Source organism: Pelophylax lessonae (genome assembly GCF_965119305.1).
Source record: "Pelophylax lessonae genome assembly, chromosome: 4".
Classification (NCBI taxonomy): domain Eukaryota; kingdom Metazoa; phylum Chordata; class Amphibia; order Anura; family Ranidae; genus Pelophylax; species Pelophylax lessonae.
The window spans coordinates 65,799,267-65,814,844 of NC_138771.1; the positions used below are offsets into that span (position 1 = coordinate 65,799,267).

The window sequence follows — 15,578 nt, forward strand, 5'->3', positions numbered from 1 at the left end:
TCCCGCAAAAAAAATCCCAGATCGCCGCCATTACGTGTTAAAAAAAAAACAACAAAATAACAAAAATCTTTCCCTTTGTTAGTAAACGCGATAACTTTTGCGCAAACCAATCAAAATATGTTTTTTGCGATTTTTTTTTACCAAACATATGTAGCATAAAACAAATTGGCCTAAAATGTTAAAAATTTTGATTTTTACATTTTATTTTGGGGAATTTCATATAAAAAAATGAGTAAAATATTGTTATTTTTGTAAAATTGTCGCTCTTTTTTTGTTTATAGCGCATGATCAAAAAATCGCACAGGTGATCAAATACCACCAAAAGAAAGCTCTGTTTGTGGGAAAAAAAGGATATCAAATTTGTATAGGTACAGCGTCGCACGACCGCGCAATTGTCCGTTAAAGTCACACAGTGCCGAATCGCAAAATACCCCCTGGTCAGGAAGGGGGTAAAATCTTCCGAGGCTTAAGTGGTTAATGCAGAAGTTCAGGACTGTAGAATACTTGACTCCTGACACTGCTTTGCTCAAAAGTCACTGAATAGCTCCCTCCAGCCCTGCGCTGGCTTAAGGTAACTCTTTGTAAATTCCTGTGCTGCTACAACTCTCAACTGGTACACTTCACACTGTACACTGACTCTTCAGGGCCCAAACTGCAGGCGCCCCTTTTAACACTTTCAGGGTTCTCAACCTAGGTACCCCCTCTAACACTTCAGGGTCCTCTGACCAGGCACCCCCTTTACAGCTAGCTGACTCTTGGATCCCAGAACCTTCCCTGGATTGGTCCCCTCTGACACTAGGTAGACCCCCAGGGGCAATCCACAGTACTCACAAACTTTGTAGGCTTTCCTGGGACTGGGCCCCTCTCTCTCTCCGCTGGTTCTCGGCACATCGGATCCCCTTCAGCTCAACTTAGCACCCTCTGGATTCTCAGGTAGCGCCCAGAGACATCCACTTCCTCTGACAGGAGGAGAGACAGCCGTACTCTCCCTCCTGGGACTCTGCTTCCTGCCAAAGACCCCGAGCCATGCACTCCCCTCAAACTTATACCCACTCCCAGAATCCTCTGCAGCGAAATCTGTCTTCTGGGGTAGATACAAGCCTGAATGTATCTCTGATTGGGTTTCCTCCACTGCCCAATGAAAAACCTTTCACAGGACCAGTGGGGAGACTCCCCTCTCAGCAGACACAAGTGGGAACCATGACAACCTACCTGACCCAAAATAAATCATGGCTCTGCTTTTAGGCAAGCAAAGCACACTATATTTTACCTAGCACCTACCTGTAGGGTGCTACACATGCAAGACCGCAAAGAGTGCAAAATAAGGTTATTCCTTTTTCGGTCACCCTTAGACATAACGAGCATTTAACCCTTCCAGTGCAGGGGCCCTGTGTGATATTTTTTTGTTGTGCCTGGAGTTGGGCTTTAACGGCAATGACTGCATTATTCTTTAAAATTCCAAATAAAGCATTCAAAAACATTACTTAAATGTTGTTACTCCTTCCATTTTTCCACGGTTTCCTTGGTACTCCTGCTTTGGTTTCATGCTATTTGGAGGTTGTACATTATCATACTGAGGGTATTTCTCCACATATTCAGTCAGTACACAAGGTTGTCCAGATTTGTCAAAAATCTTTGTAGGAATATGCGGGCAGCGGTGACGCCTGCAGGAAACAAACAGAATAAATGATGATGAGCATTGTGACCACAAATTACTTAAACACCTTATATGATAAATGCTATATGATAAATGGGCCAGGGCAGCATACCTTAGAAGTTAGCCATATAGATGGTTTAAAGTTTAATTTCAGGTATGGATATAATATACGTACAGATTTACATTGATCCAGCCTGGGCCAATGGAACTAGGCATGTGCCATACCTGGCCGGAGCCCCTGGCCATTGCTACTCCAGTGGTTTTCACTTGCTTCCAGGTCCCATGGCAAGCAGCTGCCTCCAATGGTTTTCACTTGCTTCCAGGTCCCATGGCAAGCAGCTGCCTCCAATGGTTTTCACTTGCTTCCAGGTCCCATGGCAAGCAGCTGCCTGCTCCATTCTGAGCACAGAACGTGGCCCATTCTGGAATGGCACCATTCAGAGAATGCCTTGCATGGATGCAAAGTGTTCTCTGATTGGACGAAGAGTAGAGTGTAACGTCACCACCCCATCTCTCCACCTTGTCCTATTAGAGAATGAGAGATTCTGAAAATACAAAGCATTCTCTGAATTGCACCAGTGCCAAATGGGCAACTTCCTATGTTCACAAGTAGCAGGGCAACCACTCTGCTACTTGAGAGCAGGACCCTAAAGCAAGTGGAGATCACCGGAGTAGCGATGCCTACTTCAGTGATTTCCAGCTTTAAGGGGCATCGGTCAGGTATGGTATATGGGTATACGAAGTTACTTGGTCCAAGCTAGACTAAATTTAACTATGTATAAAATATTCATACCTGCAATTCATCGTTAAGCACATCAATGCTCATGAGTTTTTTTTAGCTGTTATATTATGATTATTTACTTTGCTAAGCACTGGATTATAACATAACTTCAATGCTAAACTCTACATAAAGTTAATCAAAAAATGTAGTATATTCTTCCTGCTATTCTTGCAATGATGGCATTGCAAAGGTAAAGAACCCATGTACTTGAAGCAGGTTTTGGACTCTTTGGCTACATTTGGATTATTTGTGGCTCATTCACATGTGATCACTAAAAACTACGGGTCAGAAAGACCTATGGTTTCTTAAGTGCAGTGTGGTGGTGGGGTGTCCTAGGAGGACATGTATTACAGGACTGTATGTAAAGCACACCCCAAATATATATTTTTTTATGTGACAACACTGAAGAAATTACACTTTTATAGAATGTAAAGTAGTGAGTGTACAGCTTGTATAACCGTGTTAGTTTGCTGTCCCCTCAAAATAACTCAACACACCATTAATGTTAAACTGCTGGCAATAAAAGTGAGTACACCCCTAAGTGAAAATGTCCAAATTGGGCCCAATTAGCCATTTTCCCTACCCGGTGTCATGAGACTCATTAGTGTTACAAGGTCTCAGGTGTGAATGGGTAGCAGGTGTGTTAAATTTGGTGTTATCGCTCTCATTCTCTCATACTGGTCACTGGAAGTTCAACATGGCACCTCATGGCAAAGAACTCTCTGAGGATCTGAAAAAAGAATTGTTGCTCTACATAAAGATGGCCTAGGCCATAAGAAGATTACCAAGACCCTGAAACTGAGCTGCAGCATGGTGGCCAAGACCATACAGCGGTTTAACAGGACAGGTTCCACTCAGAACAGGCCTCGTCATGTTCGAGTAAAGCAGTTGAGTGCATGTGCTCAGCGTCATATCCAGAGGTTGTCTTTGGGAAATAGACATATGAGTGCTGCCAGCATTGCTGCAGAGGTTGAAGGGTTGGGGCGGTCAGCCTGTCAGTGCTCAGACCATACGCCACACATTGCATCAAATTGGTCTCCATTGCTGTTATCCCAGAAGGAAGCCTCTTCTAAAGATGGTGCTCAAGAAAGCCTGCAAACAGTTTGCTGAAGGCAAGCAAACTAACGACATGGATTACTGGAACCATGTCCTGTGATCTGATGAGACCAAGGTAAACATATTTGGTTCAGATGATGTCAAGCGTGTGGCAGCAACCAGGTGAGAAGTACAAAGACAAGTGTGTCTTGCCTACATTCAAGCATGGTGGTGGGAGTGCCATGATCTGGGGCTGCATGAGTGCTGCCGGCACTGGGGAGCTACAGTTCATTGAGGGAACTATGAATTCCAACATGTACTGTGATATACTGAAGCAGAGCATGATCCCCTTCCTTCTGAAACTGGGCCGCAGGGCAGTATTCCAACATGATAATGACCCCAAATACACCTCCAAGATGACCACTGCCTTGCTAAAGAAGCTGAGGGTAAAAGGTGATTGATAGACTGGCCATGTATGTCTCCAGACCTAAACACTATTGAGCATCTGTGGGGCATCCTCAAACGGAAGGTTGAGGAGTGCAAGGTCTCTAACATCCACCAGCTCTGTGATGTCGTCATGGAGGAGTGGAAGAGGACTCCAGTGGCAACCTGTGAAGCTCTGGTGAACTCCATGCCCAAGAGGGTTAAGGCAGTGCTGGAAAATAATGGTGGCCACACAAAATAATGACACTTTGAGCCCAATTTGCACATTTTCACTTAAGGGTGTACTCACTTTTGTTGCCAGCAGTTTAGACATTAATGGCTGTGTGTTGAGTTACTTTGAGGGGACAGCAGATGCTTGAAGAAAGAGTGTGGCTGCCGCAATACCCGCAGCGCGCATGCTTGGAAACGCTTTGCATTCCGATGACGTCATTGTCCTACGCCGCTGAGCTACCTGTGCCTCAAACCTAAATCTGAGTCTACATCCACTGCACGGCCGGCTTCTACACAAACGGTGACCAGCGAGGTGAACCCTGCATAGAGCTGCCCTGCATGGCGCTGTCAGCAAACTGACTTCACGTCTACTGATGACCCTTGGGACAGTCTCACTTTCTTGATATATACAAACCCAATTCCAAAAAAGTTTGGACACTGTACAAATTGTGAGTAAAAAAGGAATGGACTAATTTACAAATCTTCTAAACTTATATTTTATTTACAATATAATATAGATAACATATCAAATGTTGAAAGTGAGACATTTTGAAATGTCATTCCAAATATTGTCTCATTTTGGATTTCATGACACAGATAATCAAGTACAGATAAGGAACAGCTGGAGGACCAATTTGCAACTTAATAGGTCAATTGGCAACATGATTATGTATAAAAAGAGCCTCTCAGAGTGTCAGTGTCTCTCAGAAGTCAAGATGGGCAGAGGATCACCAATTCTCCCAATGCTGCGGCGAAAAATAGTGGAGCAATATCAGAAAGGAGTTTCTCAGAGAAAAAATGCAAAGAGTTTGAAGTTATCATCATCTACAGTGCATAATATCATCACAATCTCTGTGCGTAAGGCTCAAGGCTGGAAAACCATACTGGATGCCCGTGATCTTCGGGCCCTTAGACGGCACTGCATCACATACAGGAATGCTACTGTAATGGAAATCACAACATGGGCTTCGGAAATACTTCCGGAAAACATTGTCGGTCAACACAATCCAACGTGCCATTTGCCGTTGCCAGCTAAAACTCTATAGGCCAAAAAAGAAGTAATATCTAAACATGATCCAGAAGCGCAGGTGTTTTCTCTGGCCCAAGGCTCATTTGAAATGGACTGTGGCAAAGTGGAAAACTGTTCTGTGGTCAGACGAATCAAAATTTTAAGTTCTTTTTAGAAAACTGGGACGCCATGTCATCCGGACTAAAGAGGACAAAGACAACCCAAGTTGTTCTCAGCGCTCAGTTCAGAAGCCTGCATCTCTGATGGTATGGGGTTGCATGAGTGCGTGTGGCATGGGCAGCTTACACATCTGGAAAGGCAACATCAATGCTGAAAGGTATATCCAAGTTCTAGAACAACATATGCTCCCATCCAGATGTTGACTCTTTCAGGGAAGACCTTGCATTTTTCAACATGACAATGCCAGACCACATACTGCATCAATTACAACATCATGGCTGCGTAGAAGAAGAATCCGGGTACTGAAATGGCCAGCCTGCAGTCCAGATCTTTCACCCATAGAAAACATTTGGCACATCATAAAGAGGAAGATGCGACAAAGAAGACCTAAGACAGTTGAGCAACTAGAAGCCTGCATTATACAAGAATGGGACAACATTCCTATTCCTAAACGTCCCCAGACGTTTACAGACTGTTATAAAAAGAAGAGGAGATGCCACACAGTGGTAAACATGGCCTTGTCCCAACTTTTTTGAGATGTGTTGATGCCATGAAATTTAAAATCAACTTATCTTTCACTTAAAATTATAAATTTTCTCAGTTTTAACATTTCATTTGTCATCTATGTTGTATTCTTTCTGAATAACATATTGAAATTTGAAACTTCCACATCATTGCATTTGCATCCTGTTTTTATTCACAATTTGTACAGCGTCCCAACTTTTTTGGAATCGGGTTTGTATATTAATATATATATATATATATATATATATATACACACGCACACACACGTATATATATAGATGCAAGAGGGACAGAGGGTAAAGAAAAAGACTGCCTCGTCAATAAAGGGACAGTTGGAAGCTGTGCCAATTCATGATTATAGACCATAATTAAAAGTAAGCATTGAGCAGTGTATTCTATATCATTTGGTATGTTGAACTTTCAATACTGACTACTTGTTATTAACAGCACAAGACAAAGCAAGTGCATTGCGCAAACTACAGTTTCTACTGACCTCTTGTGGACAATGATGGCATGATACTTAGCTGCTTATTTTATTATTATATGTATTTATATGATGTCGACAATTTACAAATATTGTACTTTCATATCAGGGTCTGCCTTCAAGAACCGTAAGACCCAAGATCCCTACCTCACATTCATACATACAAATACTAGGCCAATTTAGACAGGAGCCAAGCATGTCTGTGGAGTATGTGAGGAAACCCACACAAGCCACTTTTTGACCACAGTATTTCTGAACAAACAAACCAGAGACTAAGAATATATTATAAACTATATTATTAAAAGTATTGGGACGCCTGCTTTTACACGCACATGAACTTTAACGGCACCCCAGTCTTAGTCCGTAGGGTACAATACTGAGTTGGCCCATCCTTTGCAGCTATAACAGCTTCAACTCTTCTAGGAAGGCTGTCCACAAGGTTTAGGAGTGTCTATGGGAATGTTTGACCATTCTTCCAGAAGCGCAATTGAGAGGTCAAGCACTGACGTGGACGAGAAGGCCTGGCTTGCAGTCTCTGCTCTAATTCATCCCAAAGGTGTTCTATCGGGTTGAGGTCAGACCTCTGTGCAGGCCAGTCAAGTTCCTTCACCCCAAACTTGCTCATCCATGTCTTTATAGACCTTGCTTTGTGCACTGGTGCACAGTCATTTTGGAACAGGAAGGGACCATCCCCAGACTGTTCCCACAAAGTTGGGTGCACGAAATTGTCCAAAATATCCTGGTATGCGGACGCCTTAAGAGTTCCTTTCACTGGAACTAAGGGGCCAAGCATGATTTGGACCAGTGCACAAACCAAGGTCCATAAAGACATAGATGGGCGAATATGGGGTGGAGGAACTTAAATGGCCTGCACAGAGTCCTGATCTCAACCCGATAGAATTCCTTTGAAATCAATTAGAGTGGAGACTGCGAGCCAGGCCTTCTAGTCCACATCAGTCCTTGACCTCACAAATGTGCTTCTGGAAGAATGGACAAAAATTCCCATAGACACACTCCTAAACCTTGTGGACAGCCTTCCCAGAAGAGTTGAAACTGCTATAGCTGGAAAGGGTGGGCCAACTCAATATTGAACCCTATGCAGGGGCGGACTGACCATTCGGGGATTAGGGCACTGCCCGAGGGCCCAGGGTCAGTAGGGGGCCCCATGAGAGGCTACACACTACAGAAAGAAGCCAGGAACTTCCATGCAGGCTATGCTGTGGTAGATATTTAAATGCCTACTCTATGTGGCTGAGCTGCAATTTGTAGGTGGGGCTTTGTGCGGCTTGAGTGTGGACACAGGGGGCCCCATGATCTCTGATTGCCCGGGGGCCCCATGAGTTGTCAGTCCACCCCTGACCCTATGGACTAAGGCTTCTTTCACACGGTCCGCCTCCGCAGGCGGATCCGTGTTGCTCAGCGGGGATCGATCCGCGATCCCCGCTGAGCCGGGCGGATGACAGCTCCGTCTCCGCTTGCAGAGCGGAGAGGGAGGTGTCTCAGCACCCGCTGCCCTCTATGGGGGATCGGAGGAGAGCGGACCGCTTGTCCGCTCTCATCAGATCCGCTCCGCTCCGATTACTGAACGGATGGAAAAATAGGGTTTCCATCCGTCCAGATTTCAGCACAGGATCGGATGCGGATGGCAGCGGGTGTCAGCGGAGGTGACCTCCGCTGACACCCGCTGCCCCATAGAGCTGCATGGAGGATCCGATCAGATCCGCCTAAAAAACTGACAGGCGGATTTGATCGGACCGCCCGTGTGAAAGAGCCCTAAGACTGGGATGCCATTAAAGTTCCTGTGCTTATAAAGGCAGGAATCACAAATTTTTGGTAATATAGTATATTTTGTAGCACTACATATTTCATACATTCTTAGGTTTACGTACTACCAAAGTACAAACACATACTTAAAACTATATAACTTAAAGTGGTTGTAAAGTCTAAAGGTTTTTTTATCTTAGTGCATTCTATGCAATAGGATAAAAAGTCTTCTCTGTGCAACAGTCAGCCCCCTCCCCCCCCCCCCACAATATTTGCCTGAGCCTCCTCTCGATACAGCGATGTCCACAAGTGCCTTGGCTGTCTGGGACTCACCCTCCTGATTGGCTAAAATGCCAACAGCTCCCGCTGCTGTCAATCATAGTCAGTTAGCCAATGAGAAGAGAGGGGATGTGGGGCCGAACCATGGCTCCGTGTCTGAATGGATACAGAGAGCTGCAGCTCAGCTCGGGTGCCCCCATAGCAAGCTGCTTGCTATGGGGGCACTCAACAGTAGAGATGGCCTTGCAATTCTTTTACATTGTGAAGAAATTTGACCCATGACACATCCATCAGGTGGTACAGGACAGCCAATTCAGACCTTTCAGCACATGGACATACCCCCTACCTTATAAATAGACCTGATCTGGCTACCATTTTACATTCTGCCTCTTGTCAGTGTAGGGAGAGGTTTGCTGTGTGGAGCAGGGACAGATTGTCAGTGACACAAATCGCTCAGTAATAGGTCCACAAAAGTCCTTTTAAGGACTGGTATAGGTGTACTGTCTAAGTGTCTATATTCTGTCTTTTGTCAGTGTAGGGAGAGGTTGCTGTGGGGAGCAGGGACAGACTGTCAGGGACACAGATCGCTCGGTAATAGGTCCACAAAAGTGCTTTAAAGGACTGGTATAGGTGTACTATTGTTTGCTGTGCAGTATATAGGGGTGTAATACACTTATAATATACTTTCTAATATAGAAAGCATATTATAGTGTATTTGGGTACTGCAGAAATTTTGCCTCTTTTGCTGCGTTAACTCTGCTACACACAGTGACAAAAATTACTAGAAAATATTTTTCAGAACTGGTGTGATAGACCAGTGGCCCCCCAAAACGACAGATTGAAGCGGGGTGTTATATACCTTCTTCCAGATATACTGCGCTTCTCTAGAGACTTTTGTCACAGGGTCATCTAAAAAATGACAGGCAGAGGAAGAGGCCCTTCTGCAGGGGTGATAGGGGTAGGGCAGGAGCACATGGCCGGAAGTTGCAGAAGGTGCGTTCGATTACGTCAAAGGACGCACCAGACTTGTTGACCGCTGGCTTGTCAGAACTGATAGCCCACCAACTACTGCCATATATACTGGTGGACTCGGAGGCCTTTAAAAAATTTGTGGCCATTGGAACACCACAATGGAAGGTCACAGGAAGGAAATATTTCTCGCAGAAGGGCATCCCAGAGCTATATGGCCATGTTCAGCGGCAAGTGAATGTATCTCTGGCACACAGTGTCGGTGCCAATGTACATCTGGCCACAGACACGTGGTCTAGCAAACATGGGCAGGGAAGGTATATAACTTTTACTGCCCACTGGGTGAATCTTTTGACGTCCGTCAAGCATGTAACCCGTGGCACCCGTGTAGATTTGGTTTTACCGCCATGGATTGCATGCAGGCCTGCCTCTTCTTCTCCTCCTCCATCCTCCCTCTCCTCCTCGGCTGACTCCTTTTTTCCCGCTATTACCACCTCTTTCGCTGCGCCGCCCAAGATCCCCAGAACCTATTCGACATGCCAGGTGAGACGTTGCCATGCTGTGCTGCTTCTGTTGTGCCTGGAAGCCACTAGTCCTGCACTCCTTTCAGCTTTGTGTTCACAGGCAGATCAGTGGGTAACACTGCTCAATTTGACTGTTGGTAAAGTGGTGTGCGACAACGGTGCCAATCTGCTGAAACAGGGCAAAATGACACATGTGCCATGCATGGCACACGTCCTGAACTTGGTCGTGCAGCGATTCGTTGTCAAATACCCTGGGGTCCAGGACGTCTTGCGGCACGCCAGGAAAATCTTGGCCCATTTCAGAAGATCTTACACAGCCATGGCTCACCTTGCTGACAATCAGCGGAAACACAACCTGCCCGCCAAAAGTCTTTATTGTGACTGCCCAACGCGATGGAACTCAACCTTGTATATGCTTGATAGGCTGCTCCAGCAGAAACGTGCAGTTAACGACTACCTGTACGAACTCTGTGGCAGGACAGGTTCTGGGGAGCTTGGTTTTTTTTCACAGCGCCAGTGGCTGCTCATGTGCGATGCATGCAGACTTCTGCGGCCATTTGATGAAATCACCAAACTGGTCAGTCGCAGCCAGGGTGCCATCAGTGACATCGAACCTTATGCCTTCTTTCTGGAGCATGCATTGCGTCGTGTCATTGATCAAGCCGTCGGGGAGCAGGAGCAGGAAGATGAGGAAGTTGCAATGCTGGATGAATTCCCAGGAGGGGCTACTCCATCTGAGACAAGTCAACAACAGGAGTCTGAAGTGGAGTCAGACGAGGATGGTGTCGGGCGGATGAGGAGGAGCAAGAATAGCATGCTTTAAACCTTTCTGGGATCCCTGGTGTTGTCCGTGGATGGGGGATGAGGAGAACGAGGACGACATTATCCTGGATGATGAGCAGGAGCCAGGCCACTACACCGCTTCCAGTTTAGTGCAAATGGGGGCCTTCATGCTCCAGTGTTTTAAAACTGGCGGAAATGTTACCACCATCACAGAGGGCTGTCAGAATGCAGCACTTCCAGGCTTTGCTTCGGGAAATGCTGCATTCTGCTTTTGCGTACACTGGCAGAGGAATTTCCACTCAAAGAGAAACAGTTGCGGGTAGCAATCCAACAGCGCCTGCAAGAAGAGGGCGGTTTGAAGATGTGTTGGTCACTTCTGATATGAGATCATTCTTTCAGCCGACCCATCCACAGCTGTCCTCCGGATCCAGCATCAGGGAACGGGTAGAATGACAGGTGTCCGATTACATCGGGTTAATGGCAGATGTGAACGCTCTGAGAAGTGATGAACCCCTGGACTACTGGGTGGGCAGGCTTGACCTCTGGCCAGAGCTTGCAGAATTTGCACAGGAACTGTTGGCTTGCCCCCCGTCCAGTGTCCTGTCCGAAAGGACTTTCAGCGCAGCAGGGGGGATCGTGACCGATAAGCGCACTCGCCTAGCTCACGACAGTGTTGACTACCTCACATTTAAAAAAATGAATGAGGCATGGATCGTGGAGGAATTCAACACATGTGACCAGTAGACCATGTTTGATTCAAATTCCTCATGACAGCCCACAAATATCCGCCACCACCCATAACAATTCATGGTCCCTGTCTTAGGTAAATACAGCGGCATAAAAGGCCTTTTATGTCTGTTGAATGCCTAATTTTTGGGGCCTGTAAAGGCCGAACCTTATTTATTCTGTGAATGCCTAATGTACCTCCAGCCACAGAATACAAAGTTCTTTGCTGCCAGGTGAACGCCTGTGGGCTAATTTTTGGGGCCTGTACTGGCCGACACTTACTTCTGTATCCTGTGTATGCCTAATGTACCTCCAGCCACAGAATACAAAGTTCATTGCTGTCAGGTGAACGCCTGTTGGCTAATATTTGGGGCCTGTACTGGCCGACACTTACTTCTGTATCCTGTGAATGCTTAATGTACCTCCAGCCACAGAATACAAAGTTCTTTGCTGTCAGGTGAACGCCTGTTGGCTAATATTTGGGGCCTGTACTGGCCGACACTTACGTCTTTATCCTGTGAATGCCTAATTTTTCAGACTGGAATTGAAAATCAATGGGTCTGTAAAGGTTCTGCTAAATTGTGGAACGGATGCGGACCCATTTTACAGATGTGTGAATGGACCCTATATGTATTTGACATTTATTTACCGACTGCTGTCAGTTCTGGCTGATTTAGAAAAAAAATAAACATTTTTTGGCTGAAAAAAAAAAAAAAAAATTATGGCAACCTTTCCAATAGCAATACTTCTGTTATGTCAGTGTCCATGTTGTGGGACTATGTGTGCACAGCTAGTAAGTATTTTGTGGCTGCAAATATGACCTGGAGGTTTTTAATGTTCCCCTGCCATTAAAGTGAATGGGGTCCGACGCGAACTTGCGGTTCGCGAACATTTGAGAAAGTTTGCAGATTGCGTGCGCGAACCGCCCCGTCCGATGTTTGTCCATCACTACTCAACAGGAAGAACGGGCCCGGAGTACTGGCATGGTACCCGAGAAGAGAAGGACCGGGGCTGCTCCTTGCAAAACCACTGCACAGAGCAGGTCAGTATAACATATAGACTAAGAAGATCAGCGCAACCAACACCTGAATCAATATAGAAGTCTAACTGATCTAAAGGCAGCAAGCACTAATTATGCTAACACCGCATAAAAAAGGGTGAAAAATCAAAAATACCAAACCATATCAAAATCACTGCACAGAGTAGATAAGTATAACATGTTTATTATTTTTATAGAAAAAAAAAACATGAGACTTTAGTATTATATACATATACTATACTATACTATACTATACTATACTATACTATACTGCATGCAAACTCTACTCAACTATACTCTACATTATGAGCCACAAAAATATATTTTATATTTGCCATCTATGTTTTATAGGCCTACCAATTACAAGATCTTTTGATTTAAATCTCACTGACATAAAGCCCAACTCTTGGCATATAAAAAAAATAAAATAAAATACAGCTTTTCTTATAGAAAGGCTGTATCCACATTGCAAGGGTATGTGCTTGTTTTGTCCTGATCCTCCATTCCCCTGGAAAAAGACGCTCCCCCACAATGTGGCACTGTCCTTATGTCCAGTTTAGAGTTATAGACCCTGCTCTGGTCTTGATGAAGTCAGAGCCCTAAACTCCTGGAGCGTGGGGTAGAATAAACGGTCTAGCAGTGGGGAAGAGTGGAGGATTGGGTAAAAAAAGGCCTGTAATTGTTCAACTAGACCTAAACAAGCTAATAACCCTTTTAGTGCGAGCATAGCCCCACCGCAAGGGATCATTTTTTGGTTGCCCAGAGTTGGGCTTTAGGTTCATTGGTCAGATGAAGTTCCCCCTTACTATTATACAAGAATAAATCTTAAATGTGGCAGTAGATTTATCACGCTGGACATAGGATGGAGGCCCCTGTGACTAATCAGCACCATGTTTAAGACTGACTATTCTTTCAATGTATGCGGTATATCAGCTCTATGGGGTGGTGACATTTTGATTACTTAATCTGTGTTCTAAAATTGAATTTTATGCCTGATAGTTCAGTCCCACAGGTGGTGCATGTTGTAACATATGGTAAAGATTTTCGTAATCTTCCTTGACTAATATGACTATGTATACATACATACTTAGTAGTGATCTGCCAGTATGAGTGATTCCTTTTGGGTGATTAGGGCATGTTCTTGAAGTGTACCTAATCTTGCTGAAAATGATCTTAACCTGAAACAAGAAAACCAACACAGCCACCAACCCTAAGGACTGATAAGCTACAATATTTCACATTTTTGTTCTTGGGTTTAGTTATCCCTTAACTTTACATAGCAGACAATCATTAGGTACCATTGCCTTGTCTGGTGACCAAGGACTCTATTTGGATGCTATTCTGTGGACACAAAGTAAAGGTAAATAGGCACACAAATGATAATGGTGTACAGCAGCAGAGAACCGTTTGCTCTACAACACAACAGTAAACACAGGTAATTACAAGGAATGCTTTCCTTTTATTACAATATACATTTCAGATTTTTAGGTATATTCTTTAAACTAGTTTAAAAAGTCATATGCAGTATATACACAAGGGCTGTACTAAACGTAATGCAAAAGTGGGCAAAACTTTTTCATTAACCAACATAGGTCCTTCAAATTTCAAATAACTCTTCCTTTAAAGTAAGTAAACTTTTTTTTAATGTATTTTTATTGCAGGTAAAAAAATGGATTCCCAGCAGAAGCAAAGTGCCATCATATGAGTTCTTGACAAAAGAGGGGTGCAGGATGTCCGACATCCACAGAAGGCTATAAAATGTTTACAGAGATTGCACCATTAATACGAGCAATATCTCGTCATTGGTGACTGTTGTCAAGTGTATCATTTCCGCAAACATTCTGTAGCCTCCGGTGGATGTTGGACACCTGCACTCACCCTTCGTCAAAAACCTAGTGACGAGACATTGCTTCTGCTTGGAATCCATTATTTATCTGCAATGGAAAAAAAAGGGTTACTACCGACTGCATTTACTAACTGCATCTACTAATTAGTAGCAGATTTGAAACCTGAGGAAGATTCTTACTTTAACATCCCTTTCCCCGATATATATAACAAAATTATTTGAATTAACAATCATGAAATTAAAGTAGAACTATAGCAAACATTTCAATTTTGGATAAAGCAAGGGAGGGTTATACCCCTGTCAGATTTGTTTTACTGTCTATGTCCCGATGTGGAGATTTCCCTTCACTTTCTGTCCTATAACCAAACAGGAAGTAAGAGGAAATCCCAGCAAATTAAGGGAATTCCTTGGGGACCCCCAGGTCACCAGAACTAGTATCTCCCATTAGAAGATTTCCAACCTATTACTTTTCTGGGGACAACCCATAATTTGGGATTTTCTTTTACTTTCACTTTCAATGATGATGGTAAACAGAACAGATAGAGAGGGAGCATCTCCTTAACGGTGGTTAATGTAGAGCCTTCCTATCACACTGGCGGTCAGTTTTGTGCCCCTCTTCCATTAGAGCTGGAGCTATACAAGCTTTATTGTGCAAAAGACCAATGTCCAACAATGCCTGAAATGTACCCGGTAAGTGGCAACACCTATGAAGACCACATTTGTCTCCCCGCCCTAGGTCCACCACTAGTGACCTGGAGGTCTGATAGAAGCTTGGTGGCAGGTATGTCACCACTATGGCTGTAGATTTCAGGAAAGCTAGGGCTATTAAGCTACTATATGGCACAAACTCTATACTAGCAGGAAGGGTCACTTGCCGTCAGTGAAACTGGAAATGTCAAAATGACCAAAATAACTAAATGGGAGGTACAGGGTCCCCAAGACCTTACATAATCTGTTCCCACACAGTTCTCCACCTTGTTTGAGATGTCAGGAGGAGAAGGGCTCTAGCTCCATGTCTTCTGGTCTCGCTGACATATAAGAGGCTAGTCAGTGACTCTAGCCTGTTCCTAAAAATCACCTTTAGGTGGCCCACCTCTCTCTGGGTTTATGCTTCATGATAAATGTTTCTGAAATAAAAATTTTCACATATCAACCAACCACATTCTAGCTATCATTTTACTGTTAGGCCTTTTTGATACATTAGTAGTTTGATGTGTTACTTGTGTTACTATGTATTACAAAGATCTCTAAGAGATGTAATGAATACTATTTGCAGTCATTGGATGCCATTACACCAGTGTCCCTGTGTATTTGTTTTCCTTA

At 44.3% G+C, this 15,578-nt stretch overlaps 1 protein-coding gene across 1 annotated transcript in view; it reads right to left on the reverse strand.

The window, feature by feature from the left end:
- The window catches only part of SAXO2 (stabilizer of axonemal microtubules 2), a 46,422-nt gene that overhangs the window by 16,616 nt on the left and 14,228 nt on the right, over positions 1–15,578 (reverse strand). Inside the window, exon 2 of the mRNA XM_082255885.1 lies at positions 1,485–1,664. Coding sequence (XP_082112011.1) covers positions 1,485–1,664 — 180 coding nt within the window. The remainder of the gene's footprint in view (positions 1–1,484; positions 1,665–15,578) is intronic.